Genomic DNA, 11,123 nt, shown 5'->3' with positions numbered 1-11,123 from the left:
CCAGAAAAGCCTGATTTCCACCCGTGCCCCTTCCATTAGTGCTGTCAGCTGAAGGGCATTGTGACTTGAGAGTGAATTCAGCCAGTCAGTGCTAACTCTCCACAGGTGATTTGCATAAGTCAGTAAATGCACCTGCAGGTTTCCGTGGGAGCGATGCCCAAGGCAGGGCTCAGGCTTTGGGTTTATGCTCAGGGTTAGTGGAGTCAGGGAGCGACAGGTGGCTGAGTTACCTCTGGTGTCACAATGTTACTGCTCAGGTTCCTCTGCCTGCTGCAGCACCTGGGCAGTGACTGGCAAGGGGAAGGTTTTGTGGATTTGAACCCAGGAAGTGCAGAAGAGGAATGGCTTAGACAGTTTGGCAGTAAAATGTAGGTTTTGTGGCAATATCCTGTGCGATTGCTGCTGGATCCGGGACGGAGACAGCATTCCTGCCCCTCCTACCACCTCTTAGCTGGGCCTCCATAAAAGAGACCAGGTAGAGTTTTGCACACTTGTTTGTTTAAGACTGATCAAATAAGGCCCAACAAATTACTGCTAGGATGAATTTTGCTGCCTCCTCTCCTTGATTAGAATACAAGCAGTTTCTGATTCTCTGAGATGAAGTAGTTCTTCTAAATTCAAAGGCAAAACCAATCGATGGCTTTTTCACAACCTAACCCCCCTCCAGAGATTTTTTTTTATTTAAACTGGGTTTTTAAAATTTATATTGAAAAAAAATTTTTTTTTAAACCTATCAAGTATAAAATGTGAAATGATGACAAGTGATGTTAAGGCCTCTAGTTGCTCCAGCCTACTAAAGTAATTTAAATAAATATCTATATGAAGAAGTCCATGTTTGCTGCCAAGTGTCAGAGGAAGTCAAAGCACTGAACTGTTGGAAGTCATTGCCTAAGCACCTGGGGGTCCAGAAGTTATTGAAACACTCAGCCAGATTTTGGCAGCACTAGCCTCTTCTGAGGGTGCAGAAAGAATATTTTCTTCATTCCAGTTGGTGCAGCTACTTCATTCAAATGTAATAAACTGATTGGGAGGTTGAAAAAGGATGAAGGCTTCTTTTCCTCTTGTGATACATGAATAAACGCTAGAGAGGAGGAGATGTGAGCTACTGCTGCTAAAATCTGGAAGGACATTATGAGCAGGAACACTCAGTTCAGTGCACGAACTAGAGATACTTCTTTACCTCAGTTTGTTTGAAATGAAAACAAATGATTCAGTCAACCTTTTTGTTTGTATGTATCCTGGAAAACCAGCAAGTCAACATGTTTGAATGGATCCCTATTCCTAGAATCCTAGAAGACTAGGGCTGGAACAGACCTTAGGAGGTATCTAGTCCAACCCCCTGCTGCAGGCAGGACCAACCCCAACTTCATCATCCCAGCCAGGGCTTTGTCAAGCTGACCTTTAAAAACCTGAAAGGATGGAGATTCCACCACCTCCCTAGGTAACCCATTCCAGGGCTTCACTACCCTCCTAGTGAACTAGTGTTTCCTAACAACCAAGCTAAGCCGTCCACAGTGCAACTTGAGACCATTGCTCTGTGTTCTGTCATCGGCCACCACTAAGAATTTCATGAGAATCAATCTCTCATTAGGAAAATAACTCAAAAATACAACTACAAAACATTTGGAATGAAATAAATCCACCCTGACCTGTTGTGTCTGGGGATGTGGGCCTCTGAGGCTAGCCTGAGACCCTCCTTGGCTAGAACCACCCAGTGAGCCAGTAACAATATCCAATCCTGTTACCGTCCAAGCCTCCGTAATGCAAGGAACAGCTGGGGGCTGCGGGAGACAGAGGGGTGCTGAGAAGGTCTAACTCATGCTTGCCAACCCAGAGATGTATTACTGGCTTTGGATGGGGGACAAGGAGCAAATCCGTCAGTCACTACAACAGGTCACACTCGGAGCCAGGGAGACTGGGAATCGAGTCCTGCTGGCACTTCCCAGCTCTGGCTTTCTGGAGGAGGAGGAGGAAGAAACCAGCTCCCCTAGCTGACCCTGAGGCACCTTCTGGGCCTGAATGGAGGTGGCCCCTGTACAGCTATGGAGTGTCCCAGGAGCGTTCAGCTATTGGCATTGTATTGTTTTCACAGCCAGTTTCGGTCTCTGGTTTCTACCCCTTGCCCTGCTGGCAGGGCTTTGTGCGGCACCCGTTGCAGGCCACCTGGGTGCAGGAGATCGAGGAGGGTGAAGGGAGGAGCAACCCTGAGTATCTGCCGTCCTGCTCCATCCAATCTAGAAGAAGTAAGTGGAGTTCTCCAGAGCCATCCCCAGTGTGGTGGGAATATCCCAGCACTAGGGCTCCCAGCCCATCTCTTGCCGGGGTTTGTTCCCCAGGTTGAGGGTTCCCGTGCAGTGGGGTGGGATGTGTCGGGAGGAGAAATTGCCTCAGCAGAGGGGAGGTGGGCAAGGGAGCAGGCAGGCTCGTTAATGAGAGGCTGCTTTGAAGTCAGACTTATGGCTGCTCCCCACTCAGTTCCAGGATGGAGCGAATAAGGCAGATGCTCAGGAGGAAGGCTGGGCAGGTGGCTCCAGAGCCAACAGGAAACACCTGCCACCCTTCCGAGGAGGAGAGCGGCCCCTCTGTCCCCGCGGGCAGGGAAGAGGCTTCTGGGCAGGGGAAAACAAGGAGCTGCATTGCGTGCTGGAGAAGGAAGATACCGGCTCCCCTTGCTGACCCTGAGGCACCTTCTGGGCCGAAATGGAGGTGGCCCCGGGTTCAGCTATGGAGGAGAGAGCCAGGAGAGGGCAGGAGCCGGGGAAGGCAGCTCTGGAGCTTCCTTTGCAGGAAGCCAAGGAGCCAGGAGCTGCACCCCAGGGCCCAGCAGGAGCCGTCCGCGACCACGGCATCTGAGGAGCCCTGCGCCAGCCCGACCCTGGCCCCAGAGGAGCCTCCCGCCAGTACAACTCTGGCCACGGAGGAGCCTCCCTCCATTACCACTCTGGCCACAGAGGAGCCTCCCGCCAGTCCCACCTTGGCGTCTGAGGAGCCTCCTGCCAGCCCCACCCTGGCCATTGAGGAGCTTCCCGCCGGCCCAGAGCAGGAGTTGAGCGACTGCAAGACAAACACCAGCAGCTTCGCCTACTCCTGCAGGGCCAGCAGCTCCTCCGTGGGGTCTGGCAGCCATGAGATTGAAGGCTCCCTCTTTAGAGGTGAGGGGAGACCCAGGGGAAAGGGAGGAGGACTGGGGCGGTGGGGGACTAGTAACACCCTGTGCCCATCGGCTCGCCAAGGCACTGGGACTGACCCATGTGAGCCCCACTGACACCAGTGGGAGTGGCACAGCTACGCCCCATGGCAGGGGATGCAGGGCGGAGTCAGGGAGCTCCAGCCTCCCCTAATCATGTTGGAGGGGGGCTGACTGCCACTGGGCCCTGAGGCTGATGGGGCTGAGGGCGTCTCTGGGTGGGGCAGGGTGGGGCCCTCGCTGCCATGAGGCTCCTTACAGAGAAAGGGGAAACATGGAGCCTTTTCTGTCCACTGCACCCCCCCAGCAGCAGAAGGGATTAAACTTTCTCCTTCCCTCCCTGGTGCAGACACCCCCAGTGCCCAGGTGTCATGGGCTGAGGAGGAGGAGGGGGAGGAGGAGGAGGAGGAGGAGAAAGAAGAGGAGGAGGAGGAGGTTTTGTCCCCCATCACGGTGATCCAGCAGCACCTCCAGGGCAGAGCTGAGGTAAAAAAATCCCCCAGCTGCGCTGCCACCTAGTCTGTCCTGCTCCTTGTTCCATCCCCACCCAGGCAGGGGGGTCTTGTCCCAGAGAATCCCTCACCCCCAATGGAGGGACACATCTCCTCTGTTATCTGGCACCCCAAAGTGGGGACATTTGTCCCACACAGGCCAAGGTTTCCGCTCCCCGCAGACACTATCCCAGTTACAACCCCTGTCTGTGCAAGGCGACACTGGTTTCGGGAAGGAGGTGGCTTTCCCTATCCAAGCCCATGGAGGTCCTGAGCCCTGGAGCTGGTTTGGGTTGGGTTGGGCGGGGAGGTCCCTATGTAACAGGCTCTCTCTGTCCCCCCACCACACTCCTAGCTGGTGGCGGACGTGGCCAAACAGCTCCGCTTCCTCCACGCTGTGCGGTGTCTCTGCGTCTCGGCCCAGAAGCAGGGACAGGACACCCTGGAGCCCCTGGTCTCCAAAGCAGCCCTTGTGGAGAGCATTGCGGTGAGTGGGACCCCATGCCCGGCCCCTGGGGCGAGGGAGCCAGATATAGGAGGAAGCGTTAGTGGGGCCGGAGCGGGAAACAGAAGACGGGGGTTCCTGGGGCGGAGGGCTGAGGAGCAGGGAAGGGGATAATTGTGACACTGATGGGGAGCTGGCAGTGGGAGAGGGGAGGGCAGAGTTGGGGGAAGAGAGGGAAAGAAGTTTGATGGATGGGAGGAATGAGGGGGCCCAGCTGGTTGGGGGTGGGGGTAACACTGGCTGTTTCTGCAGAGCACTTTGGGCTCCTCCTGGGGAAGTGCCAGTGCGTCTGCAGGGCCTGAGTCTCACATGCAGTTTTGTTTCCTTGGGGTCTCCCAGGAGCTGATTGAAAATCCCTCTGGTCCGTCAGAGCCAAGCTTCATCATACCCAGCTCCATGGCCACAGTCGGCAGCCTCAGGTAAGGGGACCCTCCCATCCAGCTGCACTAACCCTGGTGCTGACCGGGCCCAGAGCCAGGAGTCACAGCTCCTCCCCTGCCTGGGTTACCCTCGGTTGTGGCTGTTCCCATCCCCCAGCAGAGGAGGCAGGAACGTCCCCTCTTTCCTGGCTGGGGGGCTGATTTCACTCTAGTATCGTTAGAATGTCCATGGGGAGGGGATCACTGTCGGGGAGGCGGGTCATGTCCATGGCAGTGCCAGCGCCACGCTGGTGCTGCAAAGTGTAACATGGGCTCCTCTCTCCTGCCAGAAAACTGAAGCCACCACTTGCCCAGGAGCTAGAATCTCGCCTCCTGCGGGCTCTTCTGAACAGGATGTACACCCTGGGCACTGGGCAGGACACCACACACTTCCGGGTAGGTCCTGATCCTACTTCTCTGGCCCAGGAGCAGGAATAGCCTCTAGTCCCTGCTCCCTCGCTTTGATGGAGCTGCTGAGAATAGGGGAGGGGTGAGCAGAGCTGGGAACAGGCCTGGGGAGGCCCTTCCCTCCAGAGGGGATTGCGTTACCACTCCGTGGCTGATCCCAGCTTTCCCTCCTCTCCTCATTCTCTGATCTCCTGCCTGGACTCTCCCGGCGATCCTACTTCCCACTCATTGCAGTTTGGCTGGTCCATCCTCTGCTGGGCACCAGGCCCTGCACAGAGAACTGCTAAGAGCAAGGATTGACAAGGCAGCAGGCATCCGACCATGAACTCTTGCTAAGTGTCCCTAGAGTGATGTGAATGGGAGAGGCCAGGATGTGCCTTTTGAGTCTTGCCAGGGCTCCTGGAGAATCATCCTAATTGTCCCCTGACTGGTGTAGCCCCATGTCCCATGACTGACGGGTGCTCCCTCTTCTTGCAGGCTCTGTACAACAGCTATTCGCAGAGCCTGGATGTCCTGCTCAGGGGCCAGCTGACAGAGACCCCCACCATGGAGAAGCTGCAGCACCTCCTGGAGGTGAGTAGAATGGGACGCTCTGGGGTGGAATTGCCCCTGAACCCTGTGGGAGGGCAGCAAAGGAGAGACTAGAAGAGCCGTGGTTCCATTGTGTCCTCCCAGCTTGGACCCAGCCGGCCACACTTTCCCAGAGCTGCCAGTGCAGGGGGAAGGAGCTGGGACTGTCAGCCAGAGCTCTGCACGGTTGCATTAAGTACTAACAGTGAGCACCAGGCCCAGCTGGGGCCTGAGAAACTGAAACCTCTGTGAGATGCAGGACACGGGCCTCAGAGAAAAGTCACTGGCTCCTCGCTAGGGAGAGACCCTGAGATACAGGAGGAGCCTCAGGGAATCAGCTCTTCTGTCCCAGGGACACTGCAGTCCCCGGAGGGATTGTCCTCACGGCTGTTCCATTGATCCTACCAAGGCCTTTGCAGCTGGGGTCTGGGGTCCAGGGCATGTGCCTTGATCCTGACGTGCTGTTCATGGATCAGGGGTTCAGAGCAAAGAGACCAGCCCCAAGACTGACCATTGTCCCAGCCTGGAGAGACAAGGAGCTTGTGCCCAGCAAGACGTGGGCAGTGTCATGAACCCCCTTTTCAAGCTCTGCAACCAGGGCTCAGCTACTCCACCCTGAGCACAAAGTCTGAGCCCCTTGGGGAGGGGGAGAGGCTGGTTTGTAGAGCATGTACGCCTGCCCGCTGACCCTCCCCTGACTCCTTCTCCCGCAGAACATCCATCTCTCTCTCCTGTCCAAAAACACCCAGGAGAGAGCCAGGGCCGTACAGACCAGCGCGGCCCTGCTCCAGTTTGCCATCTCCCTGCCTGGATTTGACGTAAGTGACCTCTGACCCCAGCATCCTGCAGAGTCAGGGCTTGAGTCAAGTTCCTCATCTCCTGGCTAATTGGTCCCCCCTGGGTCCATAAGGGACTGCGTTCCATAGGCTGCTGGCTGGCAGGGTCGTGCCCGGCCTCAGGGCCCTTGTTATTCTGGAACAGCGAGGCAGCGAGTGCTCAGAGAGGGCCCTTGCCCTGCTCCCTTTGCTCTGAGCTCCCTTGGGGGCAGAGAGGAAGAGGGCTCTCGCTCCTCTCCCCCAGCACCTCTTACAGAGGGGTGGGAGCAGAGCTCAAGTCCAGGGGCACTGGGGAGCTGAAGGGAGAATGATGATAGATTCCCCTCTCCTCCTCTTTCCACCAGACCTCCTCCGACTTCTCCAAGGCAGGCGAATTCGTGCTGCAGCTGGGTCTCTGTATATCCCACCCAGCCAGTGACATCAGTCTGCAAGCCAAGGGCAGGATATATTGGCTTTACTGGCTCCTGCTTCAGAAGAGGGGTAAGAAACCCAGCTGGGCAATGGGACCTCATGGAAACAAGCCTCTGGGAGACTAGCTCCAGCTGGCCATTGGGACGCCTGTAGAACTAAGGCCTCTCTGCTTAGACCCGCTGTAGCGGGGAAGAGGAACCCCAATAGAAACAAGATCCCTCCTTTGAGACTCCCTTTTCTGGGCAATAGGAACCTCCAAAAAGAAGCCCCCTCCTCTGAGACTGACCCCAGCTTAGATGATGACTCTTTCTCTTCCCCTCTCTCTGAATTAGGGAGATGAGTGTGAAAGTGCCAGGGAAATTGGCTGCTTTATCTCAGAGCCCGGCTCTGTCCCCCAGCCCAGGGAAATCAGCACACCGCTGTACGGGGCAGCCAGCTCGTGAGGGGACAGGAACGCAGCTGTTGAGACCCATGGAGGGAAAGAGCCCATCATGAGGGCAGGGGCAGGAGCAGGCACCACAGGGGACCGACACAAAGCTTATAGGATGTCACCAATTGAGTAGCCAGGGCCAAGTCCTGACTTCAGTGGGTGCGGGGGGTTCTCAGTATTAGACACCCCCATGAACAGGCACCCACTCCCAGAGCACAATGACTGGAAGGGTCACATGATTACTGTGATGGCTGAAACAAATCCCCTTCTGGTACTAATCCACCTGGCACAGACCCTGCGATTCCACTGGGCCGTGGATGCCACGAGGAGCCTGGCCAGTGTGCACCCAGAAGGAAAGAGGCACTGAAAGCGGAAGGCCAAACCTCCCCAACGGGTGTGTCTTTCTCCCCCAGGGCTCAACACCAGAGAGGCACCAGACCTGTGGTGCCGGGATGGGCTCCATAACCCCGAGAGCCTGCAGTATAGAAACCTGGCCAGGGTGGGAGAGGTAAGGACTCTCCGCCGGTGCATTGCAGCAGCTCAGGTGTGGAGCTGTCTCCCACTGCAGTGAGTGTGTCATGGACACAAGGCAAGATCCTGCTCCTTATTTCCAGCAGAGTATGTGAGGCTTCTGGGAATGTCCGTGGGGTGAGGCGTGGGAATGAACCAGATCTAAAAGACCCCTAACCTCTAGCGGGTGAACTGCAGGAGCTATCGCTGCTGGGAGCAGTAGGGGTCCTGCGTTGTCTGTGTGAGCTGGATTCCAGAGTGCACAGACACGTTCCCAGCATCTCATGGCACCTGCGGTGAATCCTGCTCCAGAAAGAGGTATTTGAGGCCTCAGTGCCTGCAGCCTCCTACTGAAGGGGGTTCCTGGTCCATGGGACCCCAAAGGTTGGCTGCCCCAGGACTCTTCTCCACCTTGTGAGACACTAGAGGGATTTGGATCCTGGTTCTGGGCCACTGCAAGGGCTCTGGTTCCTTTGGTTTTAGGTCTTCAGAGAAATATTCACTGAAGACCAGAAGCGCAGTTTTCTCCAGGCGGGGCTGCTGGCCATTCACTACCCGCTCCTCCGCGTCAGCCAGGCTGGCCTGATGCTGACCTATTCGATCTTGGGGGAAACCGACCAGCTGATGGGGTACAAGGTAACCAAAGAGGGATCAAGTGGGGAGGGAACCCCAGGGGCTTTCACCTCCAAGCCACTGAAAATCACTCCCATCCCATCCCCATGCGCTGACCAGGGAGCAAGGAGAGGGTGACCCCAGGCAGGTGCCATTGGTCGGTGCCAGCTTGTCCCCTGAGCAGCTCAAAGCAGGGCAGACCCAGGTCTCCAGAAAGGCTGTTTCCTAACAGGCATGACATCAACACAACACACTGCCACTGCTCGTGTGAGGGGCTGCCAACACCCCTAGCCACCTCTGTGAGCCTTTCCTCAGCCTCTGGATCTCAGGCTTGTTCCTAGTGCTCTGGTATCATGTTATCCCAGCCCCCACCTGCTCTGGGAGAACTGGAGGAGTCAGTCAGCAGAGGCTGCTTAAGTGCCCCATTCACCAGAGCCACTGCCCATGGCATCATGTAAGGAGATGGGGATCCCTTGGGGAAAGATGTCCACTTCCTCTCACCCCCCAGCACTACTGCCCAAAGCCTCCCAACCCCTCTGCTGGAGGGGGCGAGGGAGGCTGAGAGGACTCTGGACAGCGGAGCTGGATTCCCGCTGGGTTGGGAGGTAGAACCATTCTCACGGGAGGACCGAGAGGAGTGGGGGCAGGAGTTCATACCACAATGGTGGGAGAGGGGATGGAAGGCGCTAGAGAAAAGAGAAGATTTCGCCTTGGGGGTTGGGTGGAGGAATCCGTCCCTCAGACATGGGGAGGGTGGGGAGGAAGTTTTGCTGGCTCCTGGTGCTGTTAATACCCTTCATTCTCGTGGGTGTCTGAGTCTCTGATTGATCCTTGTTCCCTTGCAACAGGGGGACATTAGAGAGAAGATCATGGCCCAGCTGTTTAACATCAGGGTCTTGGGCCAGGTCCCCAAAGTCCTGCAGGGGCTGTGCTCCATGGGGCAGCAGTGAAGACCCCCACCCCACGCCTTCGCATGACCAGCTCCCACCCCCTGCCGCAGGTACTGCTCTGTCTCACTGTGTCTGGGGGGAAGGGCTGGGGGCAGCGGCCATAGAGCCCGCAGCACTGAGAGAAACCAAGGCCGAGCACCTCGCTCTGAACACCCTGCCCCACCCCGACCCCTGGAGCTGGGGCCAGGCCAGATACTGGTTCGGAAGAATCAGGCTGTGGGGCTGGCCCAGAAGTGAGAGCATGCGCAGAAGCAGGGGTTATGCTCAATAGCCATTGCAGTCTGGGAGGGGTGGCCTGACATGGAGCCCCTCCCCCATCATCACTGCTCAGACCTTCCCATGGCCCCTGTCACTCCTGATGCAGCGAATGTCCGACCATCCCTCACCTGGGGTCCAATCCACACACCTGGTATCTGAACCCTTCCCAGCCAGGAATGAAACTCCCCCCGAACACCCTGGGGCAGGGGAGGATCCTCCTCATCTGGCAGGTGGGAACTGAGACGCAGAGGAAGGGCTGTGGTCCTGGTCACACAATCCTGGGAAGTGGACTGGGTCCCAGCCTAGAGCCTTTCCCCCAGGGGCACCTTCGCTTTCTGCTCTTCATTCTCCCCTCCGGCTAGGGGGTCTGTGAGTCTGAAATGAACAGGGAGGGTGACGGGGTCCTGGCACACAGCCTGGATGGGAGCTCCCCTTGGCTTGGTCCCCAGGGTCAGAGACATCTTTGTCATCCCGCCGTCATTCTGTCATTGCTAGGGAAGGAGTCCCCCGATGAAGGGTCTCCAGGGCTCCAGTAAGTCATCCTCACTCCTGCCCGCATGTACCCCCCTGCCCTGCCCTGCCCTGCCCTGCCCTGCCCTCCGGTTTCTCGCTGTTGACTCTGGCTGGACTCTTGGCTCCAGTCTGTGGCTATGACTTTGGCATGATCCTTCTTGGCTCCAGATTTGGGTTATGAACACCGGCTCAGTATTCTCCTTGCCTTTCTCTAGCCTCGCTCCAGGCCCTCCACCCACCCGCTCCAGCCCTGCCTCCTCCTCCTCCTGATCTTCCCCAGACCCTCCAATTTCGACTACACGGATTCGACCTTTGGCCTGGATATGGACTTTGGCTCGTACTTCTGACCACCCGGCTTCGACCTCTGGCCTGGACATGGACACTGGCTCCGGTTCTGCCTGGACATACTCAACACCTGGCAGCAGTAGACAGGCCCCACCATTAATCAAACCGTAACCCCGCCCCGTGACCCCTTAGTCCCTCCTACCTGTCACCCCGAAGTCCCGCCCCATCAGGGGTATTACTTTGTGGTCAAGGCGGCCACATGATTGGAAGCAAGGGGTGTGATGTGACCCCTCTAAGAACTCCTCCCACCACCCTCTACCAATCAGGATGGGGTTCGTCCCAAAAGGACCACCCCAAGAGGAGATTTGACCAATCAGGGCGAGTTCTGGGGTTGGAAGGTGGCCCATCCTGACGTGGGTCTTGTGACCCCTCTAAGAACTCCTCCCACTGCCCTCGACCAATTAGGATCGGTTTTGTCCTGACAGGACCACCTCAAGAGGAGATTCTGACCAATCAGGGCGAGTTCTGGGGCAAGGTGACCCATCCGGGAGTGGGCCGTGTGACCCCACTAAGAACTCCTCCCAAGGCCCTCTGCCAATCAGAGTGCAGCACCATTACCCCATAAGCCCCAGCGCTGGACGGACGAGGCCATCTCTTATCAAGCACACATGTTTTAGAACTCATGGGAAGGCTGCTGAGAGGAAGCCTGGACTCCTTCACCACCCCCGTGAGAACTTC

At 57.0% G+C, this 11,123-nt stretch overlaps 1 protein-coding gene across 1 annotated transcript; it reads left to right on the top strand.

Moving 5' to 3' along the window:
* Positions 1 to 5,381: 5,381 nt before the first annotated feature.
* On the top strand, positions 5,382 to 10,447 carry LOC127051293 (uncharacterized). Its single transcript, XM_050953380.1, has 6 exons — positions 5,382 to 5,583; positions 6,294 to 6,398; positions 6,761 to 6,896; positions 7,671 to 7,765; positions 8,251 to 8,403; positions 10,316 to 10,447. Exons 1-6 carry the CDS (start codon positions 5,458 to 5,460, stop codon positions 10,445 to 10,447), a joined length of 747 nt encoding a protein of 248 aa, XP_050809337.1. The 5' UTR covers positions 5,382 to 5,457.
* Positions 10,448 to 11,123: the final 676 nt, after the last annotated feature.

The sequence above is a fragment of the Gopherus flavomarginatus genome, chromosome 5 (genome assembly GCF_025201925.1).
Source record: "Gopherus flavomarginatus isolate rGopFla2 chromosome 5, rGopFla2.mat.asm, whole genome shotgun sequence".
Classification (NCBI taxonomy): Eukaryota; Metazoa; Chordata; order Testudines; family Testudinidae; genus Gopherus; species Gopherus flavomarginatus.
The sequence above is the reverse complement of the archived record's forward strand: the minus strand, read 5'-3'. Positions and strand labels throughout refer to the sequence as shown.